The following is a 21,580-nucleotide window of genomic DNA, read 5'->3' on the forward strand; positions in this document are numbered from 1 at the left end:
CTCCTTGCTCAAGGGAAGTCTGCTTCTCCCTCTGCCTCTGCCCCTCCCGCCCCCCGCTTGTGCTCACTCTCTCTCTCTTTTTCTCTTTCTGCTCTCTGTTTCTCAAATAAATAAATAAAATCTTTAAAAAAAGAGAAAGTAGGTAGTAATATCTATCTTAACAGGTTTTTGTGAGGTTACATGAGATATATCTGAAAGTCCCTAGTTCAGTGCCTGCCTGCATCAGAAGATGTTCAGTCAGTGTTATTTTTTATTTCACACAGAAATTTGAAATGGAATTCATTTTTCTTCTGAGGGTCACCCATCTCAGGGACCATGGCAATCTTTATTGGGTTATTCCATGAAGATGCAAAAATATTGAAAACATATGGCAAAAGAATCTGAAATGGGGATTCAGTGGTATTTGTGACAACTTTTCTTTTCCCAATTAAATATGTTTATGCCCTTTAACAAAAGTCACGTGGATAGGAGGGCCTATGTGATCTTACTGCAGCCAAGGGAATTTAATATATGTTAATTGAAACCTGAGAAGAAATAGATATTGGAATCATGACAATAAAGAAATGCAAAAATGGGGGTGCCTGAGTGGCTCAGTCGTTAAGCGTCTGCCTTTGGCTCAGGTCATGATCCCAGGGTCCTGGGATCGAGCCCCACGTCGGGCTCCTTGCTCGGCGGGAAGCCTGCTTCTCCCTCTCCCACTCCCCTGCTTGTGTTCCCTCTCTCGCTGTTTCTCTCTCTCTGTCAAATAAATAAATAAAATCTTTTTTAAAAAAGTAAAAATGTCAGTCATTATAATAATTGCCATTTACCTTGCCTACTATGTGCCAGTTGTGTAGGTTATTTATTTATTAATAATGAAAACAGTATTTTTACACATATTCTATTTTAACCCTCAGTAAATCCTACCATCTCCATTTATGGATGAGAAGGATGAGCCCGAGAGAGATTAAAATACTGTGCCAAATGTTAACCAGTTATTAAATGGCTTAATTGTTGTTTGAAAACTTGAGGTCAGGAGCCCAAGATAGTGACTTTGCGGCATGGAGAGAGGGATCCTAATTATGAAGAACTTGATATTTCTTTGTAAGAAAGGAGGTAGAAAAGAGAGAATGTAGTTAGAGCTCAAGGACAGAAAAAAATTATTCTCCTAGAAAAGCATTAGAAGTTGTTAGACTTAATGGATTATATAGAACAGGGCACTCAACAATTGGAAAATATACATTCTTCTTAAATCTGCAACATTTACAAATTTGACCAGATACTGGACCACAAAACTTGTCTCAATAAATTTCACTTAGAATGCATTCTCTGACAACAATGCAATTAAACTAGAAATCAATAACAAAAATATAACTAGAAATACCCATATGTTTAGAAATTAAATTCATTTCTTAACAATCTCTGAGCCAAAGCAGAAATCATAATAGAATTTAGAAAATATTTTGAACTAAATGATAGTGAAAATGCAACATATATAACTTGAGGGATACAGCTAAAGCAAAACTTAGCAGGAGATTTATAACCATAAAGGTATTTATCAGAAAACAGACTGGGGCGCCTGGGTGGCTCAGTTGGTTAAGCGACTGCCTTCGGCTCAGGTCATGATCCCAGAGTCCCTGGATCGAGTCCCGCATCAGGCTCCCTGCTCGGCAGGGAGTCTTGCTTCTCCCTCTGACCCTCCTCCCTCTCATGCTCTCTGTCTCTCATTCTCTCTCTCTCAAATAAATAAATAAAAAAAAATCTTAAAAAAAAAAAAAAAAAGAAAACAGACTGAAACATAAAAAAGCTAAGCATCTGTATCAAGGAACTAACAAAACAAGCGTGAAATAGACCCAGTGAAGTAGGAGGAAGGGAATAAGGAGGAGGATAAATTAATGAGATAGAAACAAATGTGATTCAAGATTATGTCAAAAGTTAGTTCTTTGAAAGATAGTAGGAAGGGAAAAACGAAGGGGGGAAATTGGAGGGGGAGACGAACCATGAGAGACTATGGACTCTGAGAAACAAACTGAGGGTTCTAGAGGGGAAGGGATGGGGGGATGGGTTAGCCTGGTGATGGGTATTAAAGAGGGCATGTGAATGGAGCACTGGGTGTTATACACAAACAATGAATCATGGAACACTACATCAAAAACTAATGATGTAATGAATGGTGACTAACCTAACATAATAAAATAAAATTTAAAAAAAACTTAGTTCTTTGAAAGACTGGTAAAATTGACAAACCTCTGGAGAGATTGATCAAGAAAAAAAGAGAAGGCACGATGTATATAAGGAATTGTGAATGGGATTGCACTGCAGATGTTGTAGCCATTAAAAAACATAACAAAAATATTATGAAAATATTATGGCTTACCAATATGACTCAAGAGGAAACAGAAAACCATTAAAAAAATTGAGTCAGTAATCAAAAATTTCACAAAGTAAATTCCAGCCCCAGGTGACTCTTGGGAATCTCTAACTAAAAAGTCAAGGAAAATATTATTTTAATTTTACACAAATGTTTTAGGTAGTAAAAAAAGAGGGAACACTTCCCATATTAGTTTCCTAGGGCTGTGATAACAAATGACTTAAACTAGGTGACTTAAAACAACAGAAATCTGTTCTCTCGTAGTTCTGGAGGGCAGAAGCTCAAAATCAAGATATCTGCCAGGCCATTCTTACTCTGGAGACTCTAGGGAAGAATCTTTCCTTGCCTTCTCTAGCTTCTGTGGTTGCTGGCAACCCTTGGTGTTCCCTGGCTTCTTGCTCTCTCACTCCTATCTCTGCCTCTCTCTTCCCATGGGCCTCTCCCCTGTGTCCAGATTTCCCTGAGCTTATACAGATCACCCTTATCCAGTATGACCTCATTATTACTCAATTATATCTGCAAAGACCCTATTTCCAATAAAGTAAGTGTCATAGGGTCAATCCAGTACACTTCCCAATTCGTTGGGTGAGGCTAGCATAACTTTGGTACCAACACCTGTCAAGGCCAGTATGAAAAAGCAAAATTTATGAATGAAATTTGCAATGAAAAAAAAAAAGCAAAATGAAAGGCCAGTTTCATTCATAAACCTAGATATAAAATATCTTGAACAATATATTATAAAATTGAATCTAACAACATATAAAAAGTGGAAGACATCACCTTTTTCCCATAAATACCAGATTGGTTGAACATTAGAAGATTAATGTTTTTCATTCTATATGAAAGATTGAAAGAGAAAAAACATGTGATTTTTTTTTTCAAGAAATGCAGAAAAAAACACTTGATAAAATCTGACATGTATTAAAAATAAAAATTCCTGTAAACTAGGTATAGAAAGAAAATGTCTTTATCCATTTTGGAAAACCTACAGCAAATATCAAATAAAATGGTAAATTGAAAGCTTTCCTTTTTTTTTTTTTTTTTAAGATTTTATTTATTTATTTGAGAGAGAGTGAGAGAGAGAGAGAGCACAAGAGGGAGGAGCGGGAAAGGGAGAAGCAGATTCCCTGCTGAGCAGGTAGCCCGATGTGGGACTCGATCCCGGGACTCCAGGATCATGACCTGAGCCGAAGGCAGTCGCTTAACCAACTGAGCCACCCAGGCGCCCCTAAAGTCACAGGATTGATAGGCCTGAGATGCAGGCTGAAATAGATCTTGTTTTTCTTAAGCCAAAAAGGAATCTAAATAATAACAATAATAATAGCACTAGATTAGAATGTGAATACAATGGATTGGTAAGAAAAAAAACATAATGCTAGTTAAGAAGCTGGTAGAAACAAAAAGATGAATAGGCTGAATATGAAATAATTGCTTTAACTTTTTAACTTATACCAAGCTTAATGTTTTTATTTTTTCATTTATTTATATATTTGGGTGCAAAAGGGTGGTTTTATTAAAGCACAGGGACAGGACCCATGGGCAGAAAGAGCTGCTTTTTTTTTTTTTTTTTTTAAGATTTTATTTATTTGTTTGACAGAGAGAGAGGGCACACAGTCAGGGGGAGCGGCAGAGGTAGAGGGAGAAGCAGGTTCCCTGCTGAGCAAGGAGCCTGATTCGGACTCGATCCCAGGACCCTGGGGTCATGACCTGAGCCGAAGGCAGAGGCTTAACCGACTGAGCCACCTAGACACCCTTGCTTAATGTTTTTAAAGAATAGATAATGCTATAGGGAAAATGCTCATTATTTATAATGTTATGTGAAAAAAGGAAAATACGAAAAATGATGTTATAGAATGCTCTCAATATTGTTAAATATATATTATAATAAACTTTTGTTTAATTCTCTCATAAGTCATTTAGGATAGGTGTTGAGATTAAAAGGCTAAACAAATAACTTACTGAAGGTCACAAAGCCATTTATATATATGCACTGGGAAACAACTAAGAATTCACCAAAATATTACATTGTTATCTCTGTGTGGTGATTTTTGAGGTGGTCTTTATGTTCTTTATTATTCTGGATATTTTTCAAATTTTCTGTAATGCATGTATTTTTTTTTTAAGATTTTATTTATTTAGGGCGCCTGGGTGGCTCAGTTGGTTAAGCGACTGCCTTCGGCTCAGGTCATGATTCTGGAGTCCCAGGATCGAGTCCCACATCAGGCTCCCTGCTCAGCAGGGAGTCTGCTTCTCCCTCTGACCCTCCTCCCTCTCATGCTCTCTGTCTCTCATTCTCTCTCTCGCAAATAAATAAAATCTTAAAAAAAAAAAAAGATTTTATTTATTTATTAGAGAGAGTGAGCACAGGCAGAGGGAGCAGCAGAGGGAGAGGGAGAAGCAGGCTTCCCCCTGAGCAGGGAGCTCGATGTGGGGCTCCATCCCCATGACCTGAGCCGACGGCAGACAGGTAACCAACTGAGCCACCCAGGTGCCCCACATGTGTTATTTTTATGATTAGGGAAACCAATAAATTTTGTTACTTTTCTTGATCACAAAAAAAATGTATTATGAAAACATAATTCCAAGCTGGTTGATGAACATATAACTCATAAATATGTATGTGTTTCATGCTGAAGTTTTATGTTGTAATGCCTTCATGCTCTTAATGAAGATCTGGGTCTAAATTGCTGTGAATAAGGTTGGTGAGGAATACCATGCAAAAAAAATAGGAAGGGCTGGCTCAACTTCAGATTCTCTATTTCCCTTCTCTGGGCTTTTTAATGTTTGTTTGTTTTTTTTTAAGATTTTATATATTGAGGGCGCCTGGGTGGCTCAGTTGGTTAAGCGACTGCCTTCGGCTCGGGTCATGATCCTGGAGTCCCGGGATCGAGTCCCGCATCGGGTTCCCTGCTCGGCAGGGAGTCTGCTTCTCCCTCTGCCCCTCCCCCCTCTCATGTGCTCTCTCTCATTCTCTCTCTCTGAAATAAATAAATAAAATCTTTAAAAAAAAAAAAAAAAAGATTTTATATATTGATTTATTTGAGAGAGAGAGAGTGCACGTGTAAGCAGGGGGATGGGCATAGGAGGAGGAAGAGGGAGAGGGAAAGAATCTCAAGCCGACTCTGCTGAGTGTGGAGCCCTACCTGGGGCTGGATCTCACGACCCTGAGATCATGACCTGAGCCAAAACCAAGAGTTGGCGCTCAACTGACTGAACCCAGGTGCCCCTGAGCTTTTTAATTAAACAAAAAAAATTTTTTAAATTTTATTTATTTATTTTAGAGAGAGAGCACAAGTGTGAGGGGCAGAGGGAGAGGGAGAGAGAGAATCTCAAGCAGACTCCATGCTGAGCAAGGAGCCCAATGTGGGGCTCGATCCTAGGACCCTAGGATCATGATCTGAGCTGAAACCAAGAGTCAGACACTTAACCAACTATGCCACCCAGGCACCCCTTAATTTTTTTTGAAGGTGGCTACCTATCATATGGAAAGACATATTTTAGAAGATTACAGGATTCCTGATAAAGATTTGGGGATTGTCTCTCAGGTTGTTCTCTATTTTCCAGGCTGTTTTTTCTTCACTGTGCGTCCAACTAAAGGATGAAATGTTTCATGGGCCCTAAGAGGTCTGAGATTCCTTGACAGTTAGCTGTCGCCGTATTGTTATGTAACAGAGCCCACGTCTTTCTCAGCTCTCTTTCTCCTTGTCTGTGTCCTTAGGTGCTGATATCCACAGCTTCGGGACACCTAGAATGTCTGACTTCGTACTGGGACATGTAGTAGATGAAATACAGAGAAATGAGAAGCCCGTGGTGGCAGCTATTCAAGGCCTGGCTTTAGGAGGGGGACTGGAGCTGGCCCTGGGCTGTCACTATAGGATTGCCCACGCAGAGGTAACAGCTAAAGCTCCGTATGGGGCTTGGTGTGGGAGACTTTTCTTTAAGGCAAAACCTAAATGCACTGTAAGCCTCAGAGGTGTTCATTTTAAAGGGCTAGCTCACTGGTTGACAACTCATCTATTTTTAGCCACTGGTTTTGCAGCTGCTATGTACCAGCACAATGGTAGTAGTTGGTGAAATATGTCCATTCCAATGGGTAAATAGCTATTAGCCTGAGCCCCATGACTGTTCCTTTGCTTCCCCTAACCCTGTCCCTTGGGTCTCCCCATGATCCACCACCTAAAGGGGAACTCCTGGATCAGTACTGGGCCCCCAGGACTCTGCTCCAGTAGTATGGCTCAGGTCAGGTTCCTCCGAGCCATGTTCATGCAGTATGAGGTATAAAATATTGTGACTATCATCCTGAGTATGTGTACTTTTTAAAAAAAAAATTTTTTAAGATTTTATTTTTATTTATTTGACAGAGAGAGAGCAGGAGAGCAGAGGCAGGGGGAGCAGCAGGGAGAGGGAGAAACAGGCTCCACACTGAGCAGGGAGCCCAATGTGGGGCTCCGTCCCAGGACCCTGCCTGGGATCATGACCTGAGCCAAAGGCAGTCACCCAACCAACTGAGCCACCCAGGTGCCCCTAAAATTTTATTCCGTGTCTCAAATGTTTCGGTTTTGTGGTCCCTCATGATTATCAGTACCTAAGAAGACAATTTCCTATTCGAAAATAGCATAAAACTGTAAATCCATTTGTTTCTGTAAATACATTTAATTTGGGCTATTAGGTCTGTAGATGAGGTCTGTGATACTAGCCTTAACAATGGTAACATTTTTGTAAGTAACATATTTTTCTAATGATAAAGATAATATTGATCATTGTAATAGACTAGAAAATACAGGAAACTACAAAGATGTAAACTAAAATCACCCATAAACTCACAGTTCAGAAATAACCACTATTAGCATTCTATTTTGTTTTCTTCTGGTCTTTTTCCTACGTAACAGTTTTTTTCTTACAGCTTTTTTTTCCTTTACTATCTTTTTAAAAAATATATTTATTGTAGAGAGAAAGAGAGCACATATGCACACATGTGTGCACGAGTGAGGGGAGAGGCAGAGGGAGAGAATCTTGAAGCAGACTCCCCACTGAGCTCAGAGGCCTGCTTGGGCTCGATCTCATGACCCATGAGATCATGACCTGAGCTGAAACCGAGAGTCGGACACTTAACCGGACACCTAACCGACTGAGTCACTCAGGCACCCCTAATTTGCCTTCATTTTCAAAAGCTAGTTTTGCCAGGTATAGAGCTCTTGTTTGACAGGTTTTTACTTTCAGTGCTTTGAATATGTCATCCCACTGCCTTTTGGCCTCCATGGTTTCTGATGAGAAATTTGCTGTTAATCTTATTGTAAATAGTCTTTAAAAATATCATTTTAAATGACTGTATAATTTTCTTATAGATATACCATAATTTATTTAACTATTTCCTTAGGGCATTTTAATTTTTATAAAGGCTTATGAATAAAGACATATATCCTAAGTGCTCCTTTTTCTGTGTCCCTCTTACCATGCCTTCTGCACACTGAGGGCAGATCTAAGTTATGAGCAGTAATAAGTCAGGGGATGGGGATGAACAGTGGTGGAAAAAATCATGACTGACTGTTAGGAAAGCCTTGTGTGAGAGAGGCTCAAATATTTATTTTGGAGCTGTTGGCATCACAATATGGGTAAATGACAGTCTGCATTAAAGCACTCTCCTCCTCCCATCCTGTACCTGGAAGAAGACTAACAGAGCTTTAGCTACTTTTTTTTTTTTTTTATGGAAAGAGGGAGAGAGCATGTGTGCGTGAGCGGGAGAAGGGGGGATGGTGGGGGGTGGGGAGTGCAGCCCGAGGGAAAGGGAAGGAATCTCAAATAGGCTCCATACCCAGCATGAGCCCAATGTAGGGCTCGATCTCACAACCCTGAGACCATGACCTGAACCAAAATCAAGAGCCGGACACTTAACCAACTGAGCCACCCAGATGCCCCGAGCTTTAGCCACCTTTAAATAGCCAGGAGAGGCATGTGATAAAGGACTCAAGCTCACCCTCTTGTCTGGACTGAGGTTGTTGCCTGATTATTTTTCTGCAGTAGCTTTATTGAGATAAAATTCACATACCATATAATGCACTCATTTGAAGTGTACAATTGAATGGTATATTAGCATATTCACAGAGTTGTGTACCCATTACCACAGTTGATTTTAGAACATTTTATTATCCCAAAGAGAAAATTCATACCCTTTAGGAGTAACCCACCATCTACCCTCTCCCGCAGTCCTAGGCAACCACTAATCTTTCTGTCTCTATGGGTTTGCCCATTCTAGACATTTCATATAAATGGAATCATAGAATACGTTGTCTTTTATGGCTTCTATCTCTTAGCATAATGTTTGCAAGGTTCACCCATGTTGTAGCCTGTATCAGTACTTCATTCCTTTCTATGGCCTAATAATATTCCCTTGTATAGATACACGACATTTTCTTTTTCCATTCGTCAATTAATCGACATTTGAGTTGTTTCCATTTTCTTGGCCTTTGTGAATAATGATGCTATGAAAATGTGTGTACCTTTTGTGTGTGGGGGGTGAGGGGGCGTGTTTTCATTTCTCTTGGGTATAAATCCAGGAGTAGAATTGCTGGGTCATATGGTGACTCTATGTTTAAACTTGAGGAACTGCCAAATTGTTTTTCAAAGTGACTGTACCATTTCATATTTCCACTAACAATGTATGAGGGTTTTGTATTCTCCACCTCCTCTCCAACACTTGTTATTGTCTATCTTTTTATTATAGTCATCCTATTGGATGTGAAGTAGTATCTTGTTGTGGTTTTGATTTGAATTTTCCTGATGGCTAATGATATTGAACATCTCTTCATGTGCTTGTTGGCCATTTTGTATCTCTTCTAGGGAGAAATGTCTATGCAGATGCTTTGCCCCTTTTTAATTGGATTGTCTTTTTATTATTGAGTTGACAAAGTTCTTTATGTATTCTACATATATGATTAGCAAATATTCTCTCCTATTCTGTGGGTTGTCTTTTTAATTTCTTGGCTGCCTGGCTCTTTTAGGGCTCCATACAGCTGTTTCTGGAGAATATCATTTTTGTTGGCCCAAACAGGTCATAATGGAGTCAGAAAAAAAAGTGTGTAAGAAGCTAGGGATGTGTTTCAACATGAAGACTTAGGGACAGCACAGCTCTGTTTATGCTGTTAACTAAAGTAGAGTGTACACTAATTTGCCCTGTAGAAACTCTTGCCGAATATTATGGAACAGCGTTTTTTAGAGTGTGGGAAATCAGGGGAATGCTTGCCTTGACTCTACAAGTCATCTCACTTTTATGATCTCCATGCCTTCAAACTTTGATAGGCTCAAATTGGCTTCCCAGAAGTCACATTAGGAATCCTTCCTGGTGCAAGAGGAACCCAGCTTCTCCCCAGACTCATTGGAGTTCCTGCTGCACTTGACTTAATTACCTCAGGTCAGTACAAACCCTGCCAACAAGCGTCTAGAGCAATGTGAGGAATTGAACTAGGATGTAGAGAAATTCTATATTGACCATCCATTCCCTACTAATCTTAAGAGGATACTTTAACTTCTTTGACGATCAATTTTCTCATCTGTAAAATGGAAAGAGTACCTGCCCTGAGAGCTTCTCAGATGTTACCATGAAGACCACATGTAAGTGCCTTCTAAATGAAAGTGTATACAAAGCGCCAATTATATGTAAGGCTTTATTATAGTTCTAGTGTCCATGCACAGACACTGGTATTCACATAGGGTGCATGATGTTCAGACCCAATTTAGAAATTGTAATATAAACAAGAATTAAAACCAGAATTGTCACAGAAAGGTTTCAGGTTTTAGTGTGGAAATGACTGAATTTTTCATTTCACAAGTATTAAGATTTTAGCTACAAATAAAGGTTGTTCCTTCTCACTAGGGAATGTGAACAATGCAACACTAGAAAACATTTAGACACCCTAGATTTACCAAATACCATAAGACTTATAAAGAGATTTCCAGTAGAGGTAAGGTAGGAAGAAAGAGTCACGTTTTGATTGACAATATTTCTTCTTTCTTTATTTCTATGGGTCAGGAATTTGGGACCAGCTTAGTTGGGTTCTAGCTCAGAGTTTCTCATGAAGTTGTAGTCAAGACATTGACTGGGAGCTGTAGTCATCTGAAAACTTGAGTGGGGCTGAAGGATCTACTTCAAAGTTGGCTCCCTCACATGGATGGCTAGTGGGTGCTGACTCTTGGCAGGAGGCTTCATTTCTTCTCCACATGGACCTCCCCCTAGAGCTGCCTGAGTGTCTTCACAACATGGAGCCTGGCTTCCTCTGGAGTGAGTGATCCAAGACAGAGCAAGGCGAAAGCTGCGATGTCTTTTATGACCTAGCTTTGGAGCCTTGCACCATCTTTTCTGATTGATTATGTATATACGATACATGTATATACACAGATATATATATATACACATATATACGTATATATATACACATATATACACACACATATACACATATATACATATGTATATACATATACATGTACATATATACACACACATATATGTAAAATGTACGTGCATACATATATAATATACATGTATACATAATGTATATATGATATTGATTATAGAGGTCTTTCCTGACATGGGAGGGGGCTTGAACCCTGAGAGGTGAAACTCCCTGGTAGTCACTTTGGAGGCTAGCTACCCCAACTGCATGCTCACATATATGCGTCCCTATTATGTAAGTCACATATATAGTAGGTTAGATGGACATAAGTGCTAAAGAGAAAGATAAAACAGAAAGTAGGAATATAAAATGTGAGGGACAGAAGGGTAATATTTTCATATAAAATGTTAGGGATGGAGGGGTTAAAAAGGCTTTCCTACAAGATGACATCTGGGAGAAGACCTGAAAGAGGTGAGGAGGCTTATTGTGCCAATATCTGGAGGAAGATATTCCACGTGGAGAAAATAGCCAATGCAAAGCCCAGAGGCAGCAGTATACTTGGAAGTGTCAAAGAAAAGCAAGAAGGTCGGTAGAGCTGGAGTGAAGTGAGTAAGGGGAAGACACGTAGGGGATGAAGTTGCATCATGTAGGGTTTTGAAGATGAAAGAACGAACTTTGGCTCTTCTTCTAAATGAGGCAGAAAGACATTGGTGTTTTGAGCAGGGAGTCAAGTGCTCTCGTTTATGTTTTTTTAAAAGATCACTCTGGCTGTTGAAAATATATTAACTGGAGGTAAGGGCAGAAGCCTGCTCTAATATTCCAAGGGCGAGATGAGGAGAGCTGGGACTTGTGTGGTAGCCATGTACATGGTGAGACGTGGTCGAATTCTGCATGTGTTATGAGGGGAGAGCCAGCAGGATTTTGTGACCCATCAAAAGTGAGATGTGCGAGAAAGAGGAGAAGGAGTGATTCCGGTGGCCTGAGCAGCTGGGAGGGTGGTGCCATTATCGAGCCGGGGATTGCTGCTGGTGGAGCATGTTGTAGGGAGGAATCACAAGAGCTTACTTTGGGACGTGTTAAGTTTGAGAGGCCTATTAGACATCCAAGTGGCGATGTCAAGGAGACAGTTGGACAAACAGGCCTGGGATTTAGGACAGAGCTCTTTCTGATCTCCTCTCAGCCTCCATTTTCTAATCAGTAAAAATACCACACGGTTGCTTTAAAGAATAATGCAATTACATGACTTGCTTCTGGTAGAGTACCTGCCACATAGAAGACATTTAATGAATGGTAACTGTAGCAGGCCGAATAATGCCCCCCCCCCCCCAAAGATGTCCATGTCCTAATCCCCAGAACTCCTGAATATATTACCAATAATCAAAGGGGACTTTGTAGATGTGATCAAATTAAGATTTTTCAGGTGGGCCCAATTCATCACAAGAGTCCTTAGAAGAGGGAGGCAGGAGGTCAGAGAGGAGAGAAGATGCTACCCAGCTGGCTCTGAAGATGGAGGAAATGGCCACGAGCCAAGCACTGCAGGCAGCCTCTAAAGGCAGGAAAAGACCATGAAACAGATTCTCCCTTAGAGCCCCCAGACAGTTTTGCTGACCTATTTTAGACTTCTGGTATCCTAAACTAAGATAAGAAATGTGTGTTGTTTTAAGGTGCTACGTTTGTGGGAATTTGTAGAGGAGACTAGTACAGTACCTAATAACAATGACGCTATTAAGACTGTTGCTGTTTGGTTTGGAAAATTTTTTTTTTCTAACAGAGTATGCTAAAAAAAATTGTTATTGAAAGTTGAAGAGCCCCTGCTGATATTAATGTTGAAAAAAACATCAGCTTGGTAAGCACTGTGCCCATAGGAAGTTAATAAGTAAACAGAGTTAGATTAAATTAATAAGTAAATAGCTAACCTTTTCTGATCTTCTGGAAACCATTAGAGAGCTAATTCTGGAAAGTGGAGCAATTACAACAACCACCATTGCTTTTCCACACTTCCCTTAAAATGCTACCCGAAAACAGCTGAATCTTCCGCAGTAACCACAAAAGAGTTGCTTGAGCACATTGCGATTCATTCCCTGATGTTCTCTGTCCAATCAAATGACAAGGACTATAGTGCCCTGCTCTTGCTTCTGCTTTCTTTTTTTAGGGTTTGTCCTTCTTGTTCACTGAATAGCATAGAAAGTCTCTGCTCTGTTCTCATCGAGCTTTGCTCCAGCCCATGAATTTCCTTATGGTCACTCCCAGGACAGGGATACCCTCAGGCTCTAGGCTTTGAGGAGATACTTCTTACCACCTAGAATAGTCAGGGAGAAGTTGTGAGTGGCATCCTTATCCTACCTGCCTTTTCAGGTGGGTTAAGTCCAGGTAAGTTTTCTCTATATATGAACAAGATGTGGAGGGTAAATTTTAGTAGCCGGGGCTCCCAAGCAGTAATAATATATATCAGCAAATATAATTGGGTGACCAAAACCAACAGACAAACAAAAAAACATTTAACACTGAACCCAAAACCTATGAAAATATTCTGTGGCATTAGAAGAGTGAAGCATTAATGTGAAACAAGATGAAAGAAAATGAAAATTTTAGAAAATAATCTAAATTAGAAAAGAAAATATTGTATTTGTTAAATAAGAACACCCTGTCTAAAATCAAAACATTAGGCCAAATAACTTCTTTTTGAAGCAATAAAAAGAAGACACGATCGAACAGACAACTCAATCAGCAACGTGGAGGATAGAGACACATTTCTGAAATTCAGCAGAATTTAACAAAAAGATAGAGAAGGTATGTAATCGAGGTCTCTGCTTTGAATAACAAGAGCTCCCAAAACATGAAGCAAAAGGTGAGAAGCAGTAACCAAAGGAAAAAATAGAAGAAACTCTTCAGATATGAAATGGAACCAGAGATTACGTTTCAGCAAACTCACCGTTTTTCTTGGGAAAAACTGATGGGATATCAATTGCCTGATGTATTTTTAGTAAAGATTTTAAACTTCCAGGAAATGGAATCCTGCAAGCTTCCAAAAGATAAAAACAAAACAAAAGATTACTTTCAAAATAACTAAAATCACTCCAGCCACAAATAAATGCTAAATATATGGAACATTCATATATGATCCTAGTACCCAGGGCTCTGGGGCAGCAATAGTGTGTATCAAATCAGATAATACCCGATCCTAGCGTATGAATGTTCCATACATTTGTCATACATTATTATCCCTACGTTATTATCATTTTAAAGACTGTATGAATGTAGGATCCTATACAGTCTTTAAAATCATAAGCCTTGGGCGCCTGGGTGGCTCAGTTGGTTAAGCGACTGCCTTCGGCTCAGGTCATGATCCCAGGGTCCTGGGATCGAGTCCCACATCGGGCTCCCTGCTCGGCGGGAGGCCTGCTTCTTCCTCTCCCACTCCCCCTGCTTGTGTTCCTGCTCTCGCTGTCTCTGTCTCTGTCAAATAAATAAATAAAATCTTTAAAAAAAAAAAAAAAAATAAAAAAAATAAAATCATAAGCCTATTCTAAGATTCTATACAATCTTTAAAATGGTAATCTATATCAGAAGTTTTAAAGTGTGGTCCAGGGACTCCTGGGTATGCCTAAGACCATTGGGGGCGGTTCGTGAAGTCAGAGCTACTTTCATAACAATAGGACGTGACTTGCCTTTTCCACTCTCATTCTCTAAGAACTTTCCAGAGGTGGTTGTATTCCATGTGATGTCAGAACAGACGGAATTCAGAAGCAGGTATGAGAACCCAGCTGTCTTCCATTAAGCCAGACATGAAAGAAATTTACAAAAGTGTAAAACAATGGCACTCTTCTCACTAAGCTTTTGAAATTTTGAAAATACAGTTATTTTGCATTAAAATGTATTCATGTTAACATTAATGTTAACATTAACATTTATCCTTGTTATTTTAAAGTGATTTAATAAAGAAATATTTTTAAAGCTCTCAGTTTTAATTTCTAATATGATAAATATTGATAGAAATAATCCACATAAACAAAAGCTTTTTGGAGTCCTCCATTATCTTTAGGAGTACAAAGTGGTCCTAAGATTAAAAAGTTTGAGAACTGCTAATTGAAATCCGTATTTTTTTCTTTTCTTTTTTTTTTTTTAAAGATTTTTTATTTATTTATTTGAGAGAGAGAGAATGAGAGACAGAGAGCATGAGAGGGAGGAGGGTCAGAGGGAGAAGCAGACTCCCTGCCGAGCAGGGAGCCCGATGCGGGACTCGATCCAGGGACTCTGGGATCATGACCTGAGCCGAAGGCAGTCGCTTAACCAACTGAGCCACTCAGGCGCCCGAAATCCGTATTTTTTTCTGACACAGAAACCACAATACAAAACTGTGTATATGTGATCCAAATTAGAAAAGAGTATGAGTCTATGTGCATAAAAATGCTTCTTTTTTCCTTTTAAATGCTGGGGAGTTGTTAGAAATCTGTACAGAGTATGAAAGGGTAGCTAGAAAAACTAAAAGTGTTAAATTTCTTGCTTTCAATAAATTAAATTAGAAATTGTCTTAAGTTACAATGGTATGATAAGTACACTTTTAAGAATGTACAGTATGTTAAGTATCTAATGTAAAATTCCTAAGAGGGTGCTTACAATCCAATATACTACAGAATTCAAAGTGCATAAGATAGTTCATTTTGCAAAAGATCAAATAGGAAGGAAGCAAAGCAGAATAAAATATAGGGGAAATTATAATAGTGTGAAATGAGTGTAAAGTCTAAGGTTTACTAAAATTGAAGCATGTGGGGAAATATTGAGGAATTTTGTGTCTCTGTTTTCATCATTAAGTCTCAAAGGCAAGCATATCTTGGGGGAAATCAAGAAGAAATCTGGCTTCTTTGACGAAAAAGAAATGAACAGGGATTGCCTTTTCCAAAGCACTGCTGCTTATAGAAATATCACTATTTTTAACCTGATGAAGAAAAGAAGTACAAACAGTAAGGATATGATGGATTTTGATTTGCATAGAAAAGGTCACGGTGAATTAGAAGAAAATTAACATTAGAATCATACACATATCTTTTTAAGTTGTCTGTACAATTTTAGGGGGACTTTAAAATGACATCTGTAAAGGATTCTATGTCAAAAAAGATTTTCTAAAGGTTGGAAAAGAAGCCATGAAGAACATTGGAAAAAATCGAGATTACCCACTTTGAAGAAGAGAAATCTCAGCTTCAGTTACCCTGGGTCTCCTTATAGTAGCTCTAGGCAGGGCTCTTATTAAAGTCCATTGGACAGAGGTTGTTGTCTACACTGAGGGCAGCAAGAGAAAAAGCAAGTTTAAATCTGAGCCTGAAGATTTGGGTTGTATATACAGAGCTGTGTCTTTAGGCCCTTGAAACAGAATCAAAGTACCCAGAATCTCACTGACTTTGTAAGAACAGTCGTGATACACCTCCACTTGTGTGAAATCCAGGCTAGAAGCAATCATTATAGCTGAAGGAATTTGCAGTGCATCCTCTGGGTAGCTCACATTATCTACTCAGTTGCCCCAAAGATCCTTTTTGTACTCAGATTTCCATTTTCCATTTTATCTGCCGTTGGTGCCCTTAACCTGGGCAGGCTGATTCACTCACCCCTTACCCAAGTGATTTTTTTTTTTTTAGGGTCTCCACTTTAGACTCCCTTGCAAACTTAAGAATGAGTCAGGGAAACATTAAAACAGGCTTACTAAACATAGCCTAAGCTGATATCTAGAATCGTAACACCAACTATGGAGTTAACACTTTATTATTTTAAAAGATTTTTTATTTATTCATTTGAGAGAGAGAGAGAGCACAAGCAGGGGGAGGGGGGAAGCAGAATCCCCACTGAGCTGGGAGCCCGACGTGGGGCTCGGTCCCAGGACCTGGAGTTCGTGACCTGAACCAAAGGCAGACGCCCAACCATCTGAGCCACCCAGGCGCCCCCAAGTGATCTTATACACAGGAGACTTGACCCCTGCAGCCACTCATCCACTCCTCACTGCCCTCCTCGCCCCAGGGGGAAATCTGGGAGCCTGTTTTCAAAGGCACTTCTAGAACACCCAAATAATGTTGCAGAGTGGCCCCTGCCGGAAATCATTGAACTGTCTCTCTGATCAAGAAAACCCATCTGTAACTCTCTGAAGCACGACTAAGAACCAGGAATGGAGGGTTTGTCTCAAAGATGACCTCCACTAACACTGTATGAACAGCAAGGACTGTGACACTGTTACCCTCAAGACTGATTTGATGATCACTTTTCCACAAGGCAAGATGGTACTGGCAAGAAAGCAAGTAAGGTGTTACTGTCTCCTTTCTTCTGACCCTGTGTTAAGGGATGCTCGTATCCCTTAACTCGCTTCTTCAGAATATTCAGATTAAATTACGTATTTACACCCAATGAAGAACTCAGGAGTGATGCTCATCAAACTTCTTAACACCCTACACTGCCGTTCTATAGTGGAGGTGGCCAGGGCCACCCCTGGCCATTAGCAGCTCCTGGTACCACCGCCATCAGACACTAGATGTCGCCAGCTGCTCCTTTTTGTCCTCACTCCAGGCTGACAACCCTCTGTAGAGCACTCCTTTCTCCAAACTTGGGGTCATGGGCCACACCCTACCTGCATGGCTCTGAAGCAACAACTGATCACTTCTGCTTCCCTTTTAGCTTCTGTGGTAAAAGGCAGGGCTCCAAAACTCACACAATAGCAACTCCACAAACGAAGAGAGATGCTGGGTAGGCAAAAAATGACACAAGTCCACCCCATTTATCCCGTGTAATTTTGATTATAACTTCAATAATGTCAACCTAATCAATAATTTCCCCCTGCTTACCCAACTATATTCATGTTTCAGGACTGTCTTTTTTTTTTTTTTTTTGTAATCAGTGATGGTATGTGTGTCGGTGTATATTGGTGTAAGATAGATCCTGCTACTCTCTGCTGTTACTATCTCTGTTATTGGTCTCAAAACTTGATCATCTCTTCTCTAGAAATGTCTACTTTACAAAGCGCTTCCATAGAGATTTATAGACTATAAAGAAAATGTGTTATTCTCACTTGATACTCAGAATTACCAAGGTAAGCATAATTATTCCCATTTGCCTAGGAGAAGGGGTGGTCCCCATACAATTCTTCATCATCACACAAATAGTAGTAGAAGGTAGAGCTGAAGCTTGAACTAAGTTTTCTGGTTACCTATACAGTGACCTTTCTACTATAATAGTCAGTGTGTTGCTTATTTATTTCATTTAATAATAGATGTTTGTATCCAAGACAGATAACCTTCCCCACTAGAGAGAGTAATGCTTTTGCTTTAACCTCACATTGTTCTTTGATTTTTGTTTTGTTTTGTTTTAGGAAGACATGTTTTGGCAGATGAAGCCCTCAAGCTGGGTATTCTAGATGAAATTGTGAACTCAGACCCGGTTGAAGAAGCAATCAAATTAGCCCAGAGAATTTCTGGTAAGAAGATAATAATAAAAATAGCACAAGGTTGGAAGCAAGCTAAACTTTCATTTTAATAAAGAATTCCTTAAATGCCTTATGGTACATCCATGTGATAAAATATGATGGAGCTTTAAAATGAATAAGAAACTGTACATATTAATACATTATAAATGCCACGACATATTGTATTACTAAGTGAAAAACACTATACATCCGGGGCCCTGGGTGGCTCAGTTAAGAGTCTGCCTTCGGCTCAGGTCATGATCCTAGAGTCTCAGGATCGAGTCCCGCATCTGGCTCCCTACTCAGTGGGGAGTCTGCTTCTCCCTCTGCCCTTCACCCCGCTCGTGCTCTCTCTCTCTCTCTCTCATTCTCTCTCTCAAATAAATAAATATCTTTAAAATAAAAAACCTATACATCATTGTGTATAGTGGTTCACCATTTATGCAAAAAGAAAGGGGGGATGGACCTGAATGTCTATATGGGGAGAATGTATGTATGTAACTGTTCATCTACATATAAGATATTTCTGTAAAGATTCACAAGAAATGGTTAATGGTTGCCTCTGGGAATGGGGTTGGTCAGCCAGGGAAGCTCTTGGAAGAAAACTTTTCATTGTTTACCCTTTTGTACTTTTGAATTTGGATTGAAATAATGTATTTTCTGTAAGAAATATAATTAAAATGAAAACAAGCAAACAAACAATTCAGCAAACAGAAACAAGACTCTCAGTGTGCCTGGGGGGCTCAGGCACGGGTTGAACATCCAACTCTTGGTTTTGGCTCAGCTCATGATCTCAGGGTCATGAGATCAGGCTGCACTCCCAGCGGGGAGTCTGCTTGAAAATTCTCTCCCTCTGCCCCTCACCCTACTTTCTCTCAAATAAATAAATAAATCTTGGGGGGAAAAGAAAGAAAGAAACAAGCCTCTCTAATTTGCCACAATGAAACCATAGTTATGTCTTGTGAGCTGTATTTTCTTTCTCTCGCTGGTTTCTCACTTTATGGATTTCATGGCATTCATTCCTTTAAGAGTCCTTGGGAGTGGCACTCCTAGCGTTTTCCCTTTTTCCTCTTTTCAACTTTTCCTTTTTAATTTATGGAGATTGGCAGCAAGATGGAGAGGGTTAAAGAGTGCCAGAAAAAATAATGGGGAGCAGTGTTGGGTCACAGGTAGAGCTTCAGGCTCTTCTTTCGGCTTGGTGGTAGGCAAAGGCTCAGTGTCATTCAAAGGCATTCTTTTGAAAAAGTCGTCCTTTTGTCGACCCTGGCAGGGACCAAACACTTCCCTGAAATAATCTTTCTTTTTGTGGCTCTAGCCAGTTGCGGTTTCAATGTGACCGTAAAAGCTTGAACTGGAGAAGCCAGGGACTGTAGAGAGAAGATCCTGGTGACTCATATAGAGAATTAGCAAGTCTTTGCCCAAAAGGGAATGAGCCTCCTGGTATCGTTCTCTGCCTTCCATACAATCATCACCAACTTTTTGTCTCTGGTTTCACTGTGCCTCCGGGGAGGGCTTATTGTCGTTATAGAAGTCACTCGATTGGCTGATAGCAAAGGCTCTTTGCGTTTGGAGATGCGTACAAGGGTTTTTGGTTTAGGGCTGGTGATAGACCCATGTCTAACATTGACACCCATGGCTTTAGTTTGTAAAGAACTAGGTCTCCACAGGAAGTTCTTTTCCTTAACTGATTTCCCTAGATTGAGATTTGAGAGTTAAGGAACTAAAAGAGATAGATGAGGATCATAGTCTAGTAAATTGTAAAATGGTCTGTTTTAATTTTAAAAATGTACTTGACTTTAAAAATAATTTTTAAATTAGAAAACTAAGCATTAAGTTAATTTTTTTATTTATAAAATGGCCTACTCAGTCTCTGCAACATTGTACAGTTTGTCCACTTGGTGGCATCCAAATATTGAGGAGGAATTACTTGCTTTTTTTTTTTTTTCTTTCCGTTTTTTTTAGGAATCATCTGCTTTAAAATTTGGTAATTCACCTGTTAACAGTAGGGAAATGGTTTTTAGCTTTTGACAATTATATATAACTATTTTAAATTGTAATTATGAAGACTATTCAGAAATATGTAAAATTGTGTATAAAAATGTCTAAAATATAAATTTACATAAATTCTATAATTATAGCTATATAGAGTATGAATATGGCCAAAAATTTAAAGGAAATATGCAAAAATGAAAATAAGTTTTTTTCAAGAAATTTCATAAGTAATCTTTGCTTCTGTTTTCATTTCTTCCAGCTTTATTGGGGTATAATTTACACACAATAAAATCCATCCATTTCAAGTGTAGAGTTTGAAGAATTTTTGTAATTGTTTATAGTTGTCTAACTACTGTCACAATCACTACATTTCTATTACCCTAAAAAAAAAAGTATTTTCATGCCCCTTTCCTGTAGATTCTCTTCCCTTCCCCTTGGCCACAGATAATCACTGACCTACTTTCTGTTAATATAGTTTTGCTTTTTCAGAATTTCATATAGTTGGAATCACAATACAGCATGTAACCTTTTGTGTCTGACTCCTTTCACTTAGGATAGTATCTTTGAAATTCATCCATGTTGTTTCATGTAATAATATTTCATTCTTTTCTATTACCTAATAGTATTCCATAGTATGGATATCATTGTAAAATATTGGAGACAACTCAAAACTCTAATTTTAGGGTATTAGTTACATAAAAGGTGGTAGATCACAATGAAGCAACCCCATTCAGCCATTAAAACTTCTATTTTTTTTTTTTAACTTCCATTTTTTAAAGAAAGTGAAGAACTTGGGAAAATGCTTACATGTAATACTGTAGAAAACAACCAGATAGGAAAATGCACAGTTGCATGTATATGTCTTCATATGCATATTTGCATAAGGAAATAAACTAAAAAATTTTTGTCAGTGCTTCTATTGGGTGGTAGTTAAAGAAGACTCTTGATTTTTTTTAAAAAAAAATGTTTATCTTGGGGTGCCTGGGTGGCTCGGTCAGTTAAGCATCCGACTCTTGATTTCAGCTCAGGTCATGATCTCAGGGTTGTGTGATCAAGAGTCCGGAGTAGGGCTCGGCGCTCAGCGGGGAGTCTGCTTCTCTCTCTCTCCCTCTCTCTCTGCCCATCACCGTGTATGCACGCTCACACTGTGTCTCTTTTGGGGGTTAAGTCTTAGAATAACCCTGGGAAACTCTGGGAATTTCCTGTTTGGTTTTATTTATTTGTTTGTTTGTTTTTTAGAGAGAGAGAGAGAGAGAGCGAGAATACATGAGCGGGGGGCAGGGGGGAGGTGGCGGGGGGGGTGGGGGCGGAGGCGGAGGGCAGAGGCAGAGGGAGAATCTCAAACAAGCTCCACTCCCAGCACAGAGCCTGAGGAGGCACTCAATCTCACGACCCTGACACCGTGACCTG

General features: G+C 39.4%; 1 protein-coding gene across 1 annotated transcript in view; it reads left to right on the forward strand.

The window, feature by feature from the left end:
• EHHADH (enoyl-CoA hydratase and 3-hydroxyacyl CoA dehydrogenase) overlaps positions 1-21,580 on the forward strand; it is a 47,085-nt gene that overhangs the window by 6,332 nt on the left and 19,173 nt on the right. The window contains exons 3-5 of the mRNA XM_021692457.2: positions 6,069-6,241; positions 9,647-9,758; positions 18,086-18,190. Of these exons, the coding sequence (XP_021548132.1) occupies positions 6,069-6,241; positions 9,647-9,758; positions 18,086-18,190 (390 nt within the window). The remainder of the gene's footprint in view (positions 1-6,068; positions 6,242-9,646; positions 9,759-18,085; positions 18,191-21,580) is intronic.

The sequence above is a fragment of the Neomonachus schauinslandi genome, chromosome 1 (genome assembly GCF_002201575.2).
Source record: "Neomonachus schauinslandi chromosome 1, ASM220157v2, whole genome shotgun sequence".
Lineage (NCBI taxonomy): Eukaryota > Metazoa > Chordata > Mammalia > Carnivora > Phocidae > Neomonachus > Neomonachus schauinslandi.